Source organism: Trichomycterus rosablanca, chromosome 19 (genome assembly GCF_030014385.1).
Source record: "Trichomycterus rosablanca isolate fTriRos1 chromosome 19, fTriRos1.hap1, whole genome shotgun sequence".
In the NCBI taxonomy this organism is placed as follows: domain Eukaryota; kingdom Metazoa; phylum Chordata; class Actinopteri; order Siluriformes; family Trichomycteridae; genus Trichomycterus; species Trichomycterus rosablanca.
In genome coordinates this window covers 23,816,295-23,829,866 of record NC_086006.1, presented here as the reverse complement: position 1 = coordinate 23,829,866, position 13,572 = coordinate 23,816,295, and the positions used below count along the sequence as shown (strand labels likewise).

Below are 13,572 nucleotides of genomic sequence, written 5' to 3'. Positions count from 1 at the left end.
AGGACTTTTGAATTGAAGGCACCAGACCTAACAACAACCCTGACCAGGATGAAGCGGTTTGTAGAGGTCAAGTGGGAGGTGTAGTTAATAGCAGATATATCTGGTCTCATGCAATAACACAATGATCATGACTGACCCCATTTTGTTATATAATCACATTTTATTGGTCATACTTTCATTATTAAGATAGCCCTGTTCAACAATACAAAGTGCAACATACACTATATGTAATATTTAGAAAAAGTGTCAGGTCTGTCATTCCAAAGCTGAAAAAAATACAGGATAACTCAAAGTACACCAGTTTCACTGCCACATAGCGAGGCACTCCAGCCTGTCTCATGCAAAAGCAGTTAGAAAAGCCCTGATACAGACAGGACGGGCAGGTGTGCGGAATTTCACAGTACGCAGAACACAGCGACTGGCATACTTTTGCAAGATTTGGCACAAAATGTGATCATATCCTGTACAGCAGAAATTGACAACCATGATTAAAAGTGCTAAAACTACAATCCAGTTCAGAAACTAATTCCTCATACAAAAATAAGCGATGCACCATGGGCGCATGCAGCAGTTCAGAGCAACAACAAAAGTTACAATTAGCAACATCAACGGTTCATTTTACAAAAGGTTTTCGATCGTTTGTCTATAAAAACGTTTGCTGAGCCATTCAGCGCTGCAAAAAATTTACCAAAAGATTAAACCATTAGAGATTTCATTGTTGTGTAAAACATCACTTAAGTTCACAGTTCAATTGTGCACAAATTGCTGCAAGATACAGAAAAATGTCCCTGTCTGATGAAAAAAAAATGAAAATAAATATATCTACAGACTTAATACAGGATGCTTCACATAAACATTGTGTTGAAATCAAAATCCACACCAGATGCTCAAGTGCACTGCCTACATGCTACAGGCAACGAGAATCCGTTTTATACAAAGTCAATATAGATACAGAAAGATTGGGCCTGTCAATCCAAAAGACTTTTTTTTAAATGTAAAATTAGACTGTGGGAGAGAAAACTACTATCGTCCTTGTGATTATTATGTTTTTACACGTTGGTAAAAATGAGTTTGTAACTTATGAACAAAGAATTTAAATTTTACATTTTAAAAAATTCGTCAGCATCTTCAAATTCAAGCCGTAGCCTAGTGGTTAAGGTACTGGACTAGTATTCAGAAGGATGCCGTTTCAAGCCCCACTACTGCCAGGTTGCTGCTGTTGGGCCCTTAAACAAGGCCCTTAACCCTTAATTGCGTTGATTGTATACTGTAACTGTAATGTAAGTTGCTTTGGAAAAAGGCGCCTGCTAAATGCCGAAAATGTAAATGTAAATTAGGCTTAGAAATTTCTTCTATTCTAAAATATTGTCTATAGAGTTTATGCTTTACTTATGTACACAAGTAAAAAAATGCACAAGATGTAAACAAATGCAGCTGGTGTGGACTGAAATGCTGAGTTAAACGGAAGCATCATTTCCGAATAGAATGCGCATCAAGTGCGTCTTTAAAAACGCTTAAAAAATGTGTCCAGAGTGAAATTGCTTCAAGAGTTACCAGCAGTTGTGATTTGTGCTTTTTGATGTCATTGCATTCTTACAACACAATAATAACTTTACTAACGGGCAATCCCATAAGTATAGAACAAAAAAGGCGCCTGCTAAATGCCGAAAATGTAAATGTAAATTAGGCTTAGAAATTTCTTCTCCACAAAGTTTATACGTAGGCGAGTATATGCACCTCTAAGCTAGTATGTGTCTACTAATTTAATAGATATATCTCTTTCAGGAAGGAATTGAAAAAAAAAACCCAACTATAACCCTATATACAAAACACAGATCTCATACTTCCCAACTACAGCCTCACCAAAAAGAAAACTTCACCACAGTCGCAGGATTATTTCAGATCTGTGGAAACACTGCAATGTTGCTATTGTTGTATGATATTTTGTTTAACATCTAATGCACCAAAGTGTGCATTCAAAGAGCAGTGGAAACAATTTGGTGTATAGCAGGGTTAATGTGGAAAAGCCTGTGGTCTGTTTTTTGCAAATATCCAAAGACATAAATATCAGCAACAGTATTTTATATAGTTTTCATTTAAATGATGATAGTCTATTTTACATTACAATAAGCTCACAAGCACATCATGTAGTGCTTGAGTTCGTTCAATCTGTGGCAGTTTGGGCTTTACATTATTAAAACAAATTTTTAGATGTTTACAATCCAGACTAGTGGCATTGCTAAGAATCAAACTCTGAAATGTATATAATTGACCCAGGATGTATTAGAAATCGTCACAATGAACTACAAGAAAATCCAATCCAAATGCAGTTTTATAATGATTTAAGTGCTAAAATTATTGTCTATAGAGTTTATGCTTTACTTATGTACACAAGTAAAAAAAATGCACAAGATGTAAACAAATGCAGCTGGTGTGGACTGAAATGCTGAGTTAAACGGAAGCATCATTTCAGAATAGAATGCGCATCAAGTGCGTCTTTAAAAACGCTTAAAAAATGTGTCCAGAGTGAAATTGCTTCAAGAGTTACCAGCAGTTGTGATTTGTGCTTTTTGATGTCATTGCATTCTTACAACACAATATTAACTTTACTAACGAGCAATCCCATAAGTATAGAACAACACTGGACTGATCTCAGATCTTTAGAGAGATTTAAAAAACACTTGAAACAAACATGCCCGGGAGAAAAAAATGTCCATCAGACTCCAGCTTTTCATGGTTGGAAGTCTGCATCAGTGCTCTCCTCGTGTGCTGTGAAATTCAAGCCATCCTGGAGAGAGACGCACTGCAAAGTGCTTTTATGCAGATGTGAGTATCCGACACAGAAACATCCTCCACTTTTTACTCTTTGGCTGGTGATTTTTCTGTCGTGTTTTGAAGGACTTCGTCAATTCTGTCATCTTCAATGACGACTGGAAATACAAAAAAGCATTTGTTATATTTTTGCAGGACTGAGCTTACTGAACACACTGACTCAGGTGTGATTACATTTGTAATGGTGTTTCTTAAAACGTGATATTTGCCAAATATGTGAGACTGTAGTGGTGGGCAATACAGAAAAATAATCATAATACATTAACATGTTTCTATCATGATACAGTCAGCTCAAATAGTACTGATAAAAGTCATTTTAAGGGTCTGTTATAATGGATTTGTGGGTAAGCTTAATGAAATAATATTATAGTTAAAAGTTAGTGACAAAAAATATATACATTTTAAAAACGCATGTGCCAATTTACTGGCAACCCTAATAATTCCCATTTACAAAATATAACTAAATCATTGTTCCACTTTATTTTTAAGTTTCCTTAAATATTTTGAAATTATTTAAGCACATGAACAGGACTTACTGTTTTACTGGGTATAAATATGAGGTCATGACTTCATGACCTCACTGATAAGATCAATATTAGGGATGCATTATTGGAATTGACCAAGACCAGAATCTACCAACATGCAGATGGATGGATGGATGGACGAACGGATGGATACTTTATTGTTTCCAAAGGGAATTAAATCCCCAGTAGCATTATAAAGTACACACTATGAAAAAATTTAATGCAAACAAAAACAAACAAAAAAAACATGAAGAACATCGTACAATTAACAGTACAATTACAGAACTGAACATATAACTTCAAGGTACCTGTATTTTACATGTAATGGATAGCTGTAGCAAGTCAACATTACAAGTAAGGTTGAATAAATGGATGAATGGACGAATGGATGAATGAATGAATGAATGAATGAATGAATAAACACATGTGCAAATGAATAAATGAATGGATGTGCAGGGAGATTCAGTTTAAATGCATGAATGTGAAAGGAGATGCAATTTCAAGATGCAGTTAAGTATACAGTTAAAAATTACAATGCAATACAATTTTATAAGAAAAATAGTCCTAAAAAAATAGGATATGTGGCCAAACAACACTGAAAATCCATGTGTTAAACAATACTGTCTATAAGTCTTTGTTCTCACTTAATGATTAAAATATGATCCTAGAGTGATAAATTATTGATGAGAAATCTTGTTTGTTTCAGTGCATGAACAAACAGTGGACTCTGTCAAGCACAGATATTTGGGATTAGGGGATTATGTAATAATTGTGACAGGTTTGGTTGTAGGCAGGGTACACTTTATTACAGCCTTGAGCACATCGCCATGCCGCAAAAGCAGCTGTGGTATCCATATGCGCATGCATTATGTAATCCACCCAAATCCGTGCGTGCACCTGGTGTGATCTTTGCAGACATCTCAAACACAAAGGATCGCCAAACGTTTAGAAAATGACGGGCATCCTGATTCAAGTACAGCAGAGCAGCACACACACACACACACACAAGAATTCCCCAAAGATAAACAGCACATCTAATTAGCTGATCTGTCTGTCATCTACAAGTGCAAATGCATGCATGAAGTTAATGATAATGACTGATGACGCTATATCACGGTATTCCGTACAGTACTCCAAGCTTGTCATGCAGCTGACCTTTATTATTTTTAATACAAGGAATATATTCCACTGCAGAGCGTTTCTCTTTTTTGTTCTCCACTCCAACATGAATACATCTGCATTTGGAGAAACTGTGCTAATGGAATATTGACGTAGTTTGGACCATGCTGCGCTGTACGGATTACTGTTTACACAAACAGTGTTCCATACGGACAGAAGGTCAGAAAATATTGACTCTTTTATTATTTTACTGACCGAAATTCGGTCTTTAAGTGTAGTTAAGACTCTAACCTGGCGAATAAGACCCTAACTTTTGCAGCTGTTGTCACACTTGAGTATATAGTAAAAACAATAAAACATGTACGGAACACTGTGACCTTATGCTAACCTGTGCAGTCTGGTTTTAAATGGCCATTTAAAGCAACCCAGGTAAGAGCAGCACAAACTACTTCTTTAAACTGGAATTAAACCCGGGGTAAAAGATTGTCTCTCACCTCGTTTACTCCTTCCAATTTGTCCGAGTTTGGGTGCTCGTTTATTCTGTGGCGTCCCATAGAAGTTGTTTGTGTTTTGCAGGCGGCAGGTGAGCGACATTTGCTCCTCGTCTCCATCGTTACCGTAACGAGTTATGTTTTCCTCGTAAGGCAGCACCTCCGACATGTTTTCTTCGTCTTTAATACACCAAGTCGAAAGGAAATTCCAATTTATAGAAGGTTTTATAGCCTAAAACAGACCAAAACCATGAAACTCTATTTACCCCGCAAGCGGTTTTAAAGGTGTCCCAGTGTTTCAACCAGGTCCTACAATAAGCAATAGGTGTTGCACTAAATTCTGACTCCTTGGTAAAATCGGATCTTATTGCAGTGATTGGCTGATACAACGGCGCGTTTCGCGAATTGAATGGAATTTCCACCAATCAGAAATAAGACTAAAAACCGTTAGCCAATCATGTCTCGATGAGCTCGGATCGGTCGCTGAGTGGAAATTTGGCGTAACACATGTTCGCCTGGTCTTCGTGGTTCAATTCCAGAGTCGCCACACGGAAAAACGGCTAACAAACAGCGAAAACACGAACATAGCGAACCAGAGCAGTCTATATTTAAAACAAAGCATATTTTATGAAATAATTCCGTATTAAACGACTGTTATAAGTCATCATAACAACGTGATGCTCCCTAATATTGCTGCATTTGTAAAAGGAAGTCTAAGGTGTGTCTACATAAAAATGCTACAAGCATTGAATCAGTGCATCTGTTGCCAGGGGAAATATTTAATTTTCTAAGTACACTTTGCTAACATGATTTAAACACATTTCTCAACATCAGCTGATTAATTCAATAGAACAGCTCTGCCTTAGTGAGATTAGTCTCAAACATGATAAAACTGCCCCCCCCCATGGTCAGCTGGGTTTGAGTCTGTGCTTTGGTCACTCAAAACCATTCTGAAACCACCCTGGTGGTGTTTTGGCTGTATGCTTTGGGTCATTTATGTGTTCAAAGATGAACCGTCACCCCAGTATGAGTTTGCGTGAGTGTTTTAGGAGGTTTTCTTTAAGGGTGTTGCTAAATTTAACTGCATTCATTTTTTCATCATCTGTTTTACCACCGTTTTATCCTATTCAGGGTCGTGATGTGTCCGATTCCGGAGAGGTCGCCATTCCAAACACAAATGCACACATTGAACACACACAGCCAAGGGAACTCTAATTAGACTGCATGTCTTTGTACAGTAGGAGGAAACCGGAGCTCCCAGAGAAAGCCCACACAGACACAGGGAGAACATACAAGTTCCACTAAGAGTTTTTTGCTGTGAGGCGGCAGTGCTACCCACCGAACCACCCATCTACCCCTTAATCCGTAAAACTCTCACTGTAACTCAGTAGCAAAAGTTTTGTTAAACACATAATTACAAAGACGGACAGAAAGGTGGTCCAACAGGTAGAGTCCTGAGAGATCTGAGTTTAACCCTCACTTCTAGACAATTGTGTCAATGTATTTGCTCCCACTTTCCAAAAACATGCAAACAGCACTGGTCATTCTGATTGCCCCCAGATGTGAGTGAGTAAATTGGTCAGTAAGTCCTGGAATGTCCTGGCACTTAATTTAGGTTGTTAGGCAAATAAATAAATTAATAAGTGAACAAATAGGACTACGTCATATTTGTTCCACCTGAGCGCAGTGGTTTAAACTGTTTATTATGGGTGGAGATAGCCCCCTTCTGGTCGCAATGAATATTTCTCTTAGGTTCACTGACGCAGGCATGAAATCGATCACTTGTAACTTTATTAGGAGGACAATACTAATTCAGCCTTCAGTCTTAGTGCCAGTGTGTTCCGAGTTGACCTAACTATATTGATGTAATACCTGCAGATTCAAGCTGCCAATCTCCCATTCTAGCACATGCAAACTGGTGACTGGAGAGGCCAAGACTAAGTACACTTATATAATTATGTTGCTCATGGAACCAGTTTGAGATGACCTGTGTTTTGTGGCTTCCAGGTGCTTAATAATAGTAAATTGTGGCCATAAAGGAATGCACATGATCTGTAACTATACTAAGATGGGCGGTGACATTTAAACAATGCTTTATCCCCATACAGGAGCCCGATGTGTGTCAAGAAAACATTTTAATAAAACATTTTTCTATCACTACCAGCCATAATGTTTGAAACAAGACAGGTCGAGGCTCACAGAGTCATGCTTTTTATGCCAATTTCTAAGCATACTATTTGCACACCACAGCCAAAATTAAGATTAATCAGAAAAGGCAACATATTTTATATCTTCAATGGTCCAGTTTTGGTAAAACACTTTTATTTAATTTTTATTATATGCTTTATACTGGTCAGCATCTCAGCAGATCCTCAGCAGAGCAACAAAGGAATACACTAGACAGGGCGCCAATTCATTGCAGGGCTTCGTCCACCCCCCAGAGAGACAGAACCACTCAGGTCTGTGTAGATGCCCGGCCAGCTGACAGCACTGCTGAGATTTGATCCCATATTAGTGCACTAATAGTGGACCAACATATTTTGTAGCAGTTTGAGACACAGCCATGAAATCACTTGCATTTACTGTGTATACAGTGTCAGGCTATCACAAACCATGGATGCAAAGGTAAAAACTGCTCACTTCGTGTTCCAAAATAAAATGCAAAAGTATTGGCATTGCAGCACCTCTAGAAGTGAATCCAATAGCAGGCATATTTCTAAATTATTGATTTTGAAGATTAAGTTTGTGTAACAAAGTTAAAGAGATGTTTTTTCCCTTGTGTTATGAAACTCCATCGGCTTAAGGAAGACTGTGGGCCACTCAATTTCTGAAAACTTTTACTCATTCCAGTCTTGTACTTATTTATGAATACAATGACAATTCAATCAAGCCTCTTATGTGTCCAATGTTGATCACTAACATCCGTGTTGGATTTTAATTTTGGAATATTTTTAACAAAAATAGATTTTTCAATGCAGCATCGATCAGTCATTTCATTGATGTATCTTTAGTAATTACTCTGATCAGTGTGACAGCTGGTATAAAGCTTAGACAAAAACACTGAGCACAAGGCAATAATAAACCTTGGACAGTGAAGGATTTCATCTCAACACCCACCACCAATAATGTAAAATTCATTCAGCTGTTTAAAATGCTTGATGAACATTTTCAAGACTCTTAAGCTCTGGTTTTGTCTTGGTGGAGGGGTGATTAACTGTTGTATAGAGCCACCGCACGGTCTATGGTTGCTCTGCACATGGGGCATTTCTTAGGCGTGGCCAGTGCACGGTAGCACTGCCAGCAGGCACACACATGACCACATTCAAGGAAAACACACGAGCGCTGATGGCTCAGGCACACGACACAAGCTCCAGCCGACAAGTTCTCCTCTTCACCCTCGATCCTTCTCCTCCTCAGCTCCTCAAACTTCTCTGCAATCTCACGCTCCTTCTTCCTCTCCTTGTGCCAGGTATAGCGCCTCCATAACACATAAATCAGGGAGGCGCAGGCCGCCACACCCATTAGAGCCGTCAGCCTTCTCCAGAACCGAGCGCGGCTCTCATGATGCTCCAGCAGAATCTTGTGGTCGAGTCGGCTCAAGAAATAGCTCAATCCATACTTGGGTGGCTGCAGTCGGGCCACTCCGCTATCCAGCACCAGTTCACCTACACCTGTGATTTCTGCACCCAGCCTCAGCATCTCCTCCGTCTCTGTTACACCCTGTGGTCGCTCGCCGCTCAGAAAGTGGCCCACGATTCTGGTAAAGGAGCTCGTGGCCGGGTGGAAGTTCTCGTATGTTGTTTCCAGGTCAAGTTCAGAATACAGAGGCCGCATTACCCGTACTTTAGCTCTGACTGAGTCATCGTGCGATGCGAGGTTAAAGGGCACAGTGTTGGTGCGCTGGTGGATGACCTTTTCACAGTCATTCCTGACACAGGACAAAATACCAGTTAAATACAACTCTAGCAAAAGAGGGCTTCAGTTAAAAAAAGGTTTTGAAAATACCTTTTTATGTTTTATGTCAATATTAAACACATTGTTTAATCATTCACATTTCAGGCAGGACAAAAAAGTGATTTTATTTAATAACTGACAGCATTGTTTAGCATTAATGACATTTTCTGGCCCTCTGGCCCATGGGCAACAATCCTAATTGCTGTAAAAAAATGTACTTTAGGGATGCAAAATGCAAGAATTTACCAGAGATGAGTGGTTCGATTCCACACCATCTTCTTTTCTTTTAGAGTCAGTCTTGCGATGACTCCTTGGCAGTTGTCCACAAACTGGCTGCTCAATGTTTCTTTTACAGACTGAACAACTCCTACAAAGATGAGAGAGAACATGCACTTATGTGGTTTACTTAATTTTTTATTTAAAAAGAACCTTAAGTTGTTCACAGCTCCAGGAACCCATGTTAATGTAAAAAGATTACAGCCTATGTTTGATCAATATAAAATACAGAATAGTAGTAATACATGGTATCTAAACAATACATAATACATAATACACACCTTCAATAACAGCATATGGAATACATTTGCCTGGAGCGTCAGCGAGGATGCTTTCCAGATTCTGATCTATTGATATTTTCTTGGCTTCCTGTAAATTAAAGCAGATTTGAGAGTAAATAAGAGAGTGAAATTATGCTTTTGCATTTGTTCACGAGTCTAAATGAGTTGCTTACTTACTCTTAATCGAGCTGCACTGCTGTCCTTCTTTCTGAATATGGTGTAAAACAGAACAGCCAAAGTCGAAGTGGAGCACAACAGCACCATCTGGGCTATGGAGGGTTTGCCATTTGACTCCATCTTTCTGCATGAAGACTGACTTTATTAACACAATTTCTTTATAGTATCCCATTAATTTAAGATAATCATGAGGCAGGACAGGGGTAGTGGTGAAGCTGTACTTATATGATTCATAGCAAAACACAATAAAATGTGGGGAAAAGAAATGAATGGGCTGCATTATACTGTGTATGTGCTGGGGGAGGTATAAGAGTACAACCTGTGGAAAAAGAGCAATGTTGAAGAAAAGGAAAGGAAAAAAAACCTTATTATTACACAGATTACACTGTACCTACTGTCAAGCCGAGTGGGTTTTGCTGCCAGTGATACTAGTGCATTGCAGAAAATGAACAGACTCTCTATAGCATTCGGGTGTTTTAGCAAGACAGTAATACACATGCATAAACTGGTCAATATGTGGAATGTACTGAAATATCAAATGAGTGAAGGAAAATCAACTACAGTGGTACCTTGAAACGCAACGTCAGTTGGTTCTAGGAGTGGCGTTGAGTTTAACATGCATTGAGTTTTAAAGTATTTTTTCCCATAAGGATGTATGGGAAACCTGTTAATGCGTTTCATGGTCCCATGGAACTATATATTTTTCATTATATGATTATTATATTATATATATTAATAATAATTTCTATTCCGTTACTAACCATTTATTCCTGTGGCAAATCCTCTTTACGATCATCGTATTACATTTTTAGCTTCTAACTAATTCTGATCTGGAGTTATTGTAGTTGGAGTAAAAATAGTCCATGTTGGTCTCCAAAGCTTTCCAACACAAAAAAACCCCAGATTATGTTGCAGAAATAATATGCCAGATGAATTATTTGTACTTTATAGTGTCATTATTCAATACATTTACTGTGCGCTTTCATATTGCAATGATAGCAAAGCATTATCAAATATTTAACGTTTTCAGGATGTTTTTAATGCTCATTTATTTGAGATAAAACAAACAGCATAAATGTGAACAAAGCGACAGTCGAACACACTTCGAGTTTAGGGTAAAAGTTTAGTTTAAAGGTATGAATTTCTCGATGAAGAGTGTTGAGTTTCAAAGATTTCGAGTTTACAATGTACCACTGTAATTCAGTTAAACTCTACCAATTGTACCAAGTACAAAGATTCAGCCAGAATGTTCCAGAAGCTTCTTGTGGCTGGATGTGGCCACAAGACCTGTAGGGTAATGAAACCAACTATAAGGTTTCATTACCATACAAGGTCAAATTCAAGGATTTTTTGAGGGGACAAAGAAGACTACTTTTAAAGTACTTTTAAAGGGCAGTTGTACTAGCCTAGTGGTTAAGGTACTGGACTAGCAATCGAAAGGTCACTGGTTCAAGCCCCACCACTGCCAGGTTGCCACTGTTGGGCCACTGAGCAAAGCCCTTAACCCTCAATTACTTAGACAGTAAACTGTCACAGTACTGTAAGTCACTTTGGATAAAAGCGTGTCCTAAATGCCAAAAAAGTAAAAGTACATTAGCAGGAATCATTAAATGCTTTTTAAACGTATGTAAAATGTTGACCACACCTGGATTATTACAACTTTCAGTTTCAGTTAGTTGAACGAATACAGTAATAAAATAAAGCACGTGTGTGATTATATTCTTACTTACAGTTTTATATGAATTCAACATTAAAGTATTTAATAAGGAAAATGATTTCATGACTTTACCTTTTCACTACTTGCCAGTTGTCACTGAACGCTGGGCTGAAGCAACGTTTTTTATTTATAATACAAACCTACAAAAATAAATACAGGTTTACCAATTAAATTAAAGTACATTCTCATTTTAGAAATCTATCTGTTTTTAAACATAAACAGCTGGTAGAGATGGTCAAATAAAGGTAAACAACTTATCAACTTCTCCTTAAGAATTTCCATTGGCTGTATCCCAAATCTCAATATCTAGAATCAAAGTGCACTACATAGGGTGTAAAATACGTTCACTCATCTTACATGGAGTGCACAAAAATAGAAAGCAAATAGCTGTTTGATATTTACCCTTTTTTCTTCAATGCACGTTCAGCAAACGTGTAAACTAGGACTAGTGTTTGTCTATCGCCGTCTAAAGGGCTGGATGGTGAATTGCTACAGCATCCCACATGTCTAATGCTTCATTTATACCCCTGAATAGGGGCGACACGGTGGCTCGGTGGGTAGCACTGTCGCCTCACAGCAAGAAGATTCTGAGTTCGATGCAGGTGGGGCGGTCCAGGTCCTTTCTGTGTGGAGTTTGCATGTTTTCCCCTTGTCTGTGTGGGTTTCCTCCGGGAGCTCCGGTTTCCTTCCACAGTCCAAAAATGTGCAAGTGAGGTGAATTGAAGATACAAAAGTGTCCATGACTGTGTTTGACATTAAACTTGTGAACTGATAAATCTTGTGTAACATGTCCTGTCATGAATGTAACCAAAGAGTGTAAAACATGACATTAAAATCCTAATAAATGAATATACCGCTGATTAAACATTCAAACAGGAGAGTAGTTTGGTTATTTTATTCATTCACAGTAAGTAATTGTTTTATCCTGATCAAGGGTCGCGGTGGGGTAGTAATACATCCTGCTGAAGGCACCAGTGCATTACAGAGCATGCCACACATTTAATCCCATACACTTTGGGGCAGAGTAGCAAATGCACTTACTGAAAAGCTTTGGAAGGTGAATGAAAACTAAAGTACCCAGTGGTAGTCCTTGCAGACATGAGGAGAACATGTCAAACCCATCATAGACAATGACCTGATAATTAAACTCTACTTGCTCATCAGTGGCGTAACTAGGAGCTCATGGGCCCCAGTGCAAAAAGAAATTGCCACTGCACTTTATCACAAAGACCAAACGCGAAGTTTGAACCTAGGTCCCTACAGACAGAGGTGCTGTACAGTACCCACACTACTACCTTCTGCTTATCCCCATGACACCCAAAATTAATATTTTTCATTAAAAGACTGGTGTTATAAATGAATAAATAAATAAATGTGTCATTTTCAAGGACTCAAAAGACAACTCTAAGGTTTTGTGATATGTCTTTCAGACTAGTACAGCAGACCCATATTCTTTTTCTTTACTCTAGATGGTAGTCTTGAGTCATGTTGCTACAACACCCAATTTGGTCCCAGGGACAGATCACTGTCTATAATGTTTTATAGTATTGAGCTTAAAAGAAATAAATGCACTACTATACACAGATAAAGCATAAAAAGTGGGGTTTTAAAAATCACTTCCATGGACTAAAACCTTCAGACTGCAGATAACACATTCAGGCTTTATGGTCAGAAAGAAATAAACATTCCCCCTGCAGGGCAGGCACTGGAGCAGGACTCTGTGGTTTCTGTTTGCATGATAAACCCTCTCATGTAAGCAGAACAATTGCACAGAAGGTTGTGGAGATAACCCTGAGAATACAGAGCCGAGGAGCGTGTCCTTCATCACCACTGAATCATGCATAATGAAGTCTGTGCTGCAGCAAACAGACACAAGTTTAAGGCTCATTAATACAGACCAAACAGTTATCAATTAATTGAAATTAAATAAATCAGGGTTATTAATCAGGTAAATGTTTATACACTGCAGATCTCTTGCTTCTGCTGGTTTATACCAAAAATGATTAATGAACATTGAGGAAGCAGCTTTATATTGCTGAGCTATGCAAATCATTGCTTTAATCTCAACACACCTACAGAACTGAACACTCGCATCTGATAACACTAATCTGCACATCTGATAACTGAACACATGGCTTAAAGAAGCCACGATTTCTCCCAGCCTGGAGGCCTGGATCAAAATATAATTTATATGCTGGATT

General features: G+C 38.3%; 2 protein-coding genes across 2 annotated transcripts; both read right to left on the bottom strand.

Annotated features, from left to right (window-relative positions):
* Positions 1–140: 140 nt before the first annotated feature.
* camk2n1b (calcium/calmodulin-dependent protein kinase II inhibitor 1b) lies at positions 141–5,271 on the bottom strand. The gene is made up of 2 exons (XM_063015257.1): positions 4,970–5,271; positions 141–2,930 (listed from the first exon to the last, which is right to left on the bottom strand). Exons 1-2 carry the CDS (start codon positions 5,133–5,135, stop codon positions 2,860–2,862), a joined length of 237 nt encoding a protein of 78 aa, XP_062871327.1. The 5' UTR covers positions 5,136–5,271; the 3' UTR covers positions 141–2,859.
* Positions 5,272–7,249: 1,978 nt separating this feature from the next.
* mul1b (mitochondrial E3 ubiquitin protein ligase 1b) lies at positions 7,250–11,615 on the bottom strand. The gene is made up of 5 exons (XM_063015272.1): positions 11,444–11,615; positions 9,655–9,778; positions 9,478–9,565; positions 9,167–9,287; positions 7,250–8,894 (listed from the first exon to the last, which is right to left on the bottom strand). The coding sequence occupies exons 2-5, from the start codon at positions 9,772–9,774 to the stop codon at positions 8,177–8,179; spliced, it is 1,047 nt and encodes a 348-aa protein (XP_062871342.1). The 5' UTR covers positions 9,775–9,778; positions 11,444–11,615; the 3' UTR covers positions 7,250–8,176.
* Positions 11,616–13,572: the final 1,957 nt, after the last annotated feature.

What these genes read in the sequence shown, in the direction of transcription:
- mul1b (XM_063015272.1), bottom strand. Translation starts at nt 9,774, where the DNA reads ATGGAGTCAAATGGCAAACCCTCCATAGCCCAGATGGTGCTGTTGTGC. An exon ending in GCAGTGCAGCTCGATTAAGA is followed by an intron (nt 9,566 to 9,654) that starts GTAAGTAAGCAA and finishes TTTAATTTACAG; the next exon opens with GAAGCCAAGAAAATATCAAT. An exon ending in AATCGAACCACTCATCTCTG is followed by an intron (nt 8,895 to 9,166) that starts GTAAATTCTTGC and finishes GTCCTGTGTCAG; the next exon opens with GAATGACTGTGAAAAGGTCA.
- camk2n1b (XM_063015257.1), bottom strand. Translation starts at nt 5,135, where the DNA reads ATGTCGGAGGTGCTGCCTTACGAGGAAAACATAACTCGTTACGGTAAC. An exon ending in AATTGGAAGGAGTAAACGAG is followed by an intron (nt 2,931 to 4,969) that starts GTGAGAGACAAT and finishes TTGTATTTCCAG; the next exon opens with TCGTCATTGAAGATGACAGA.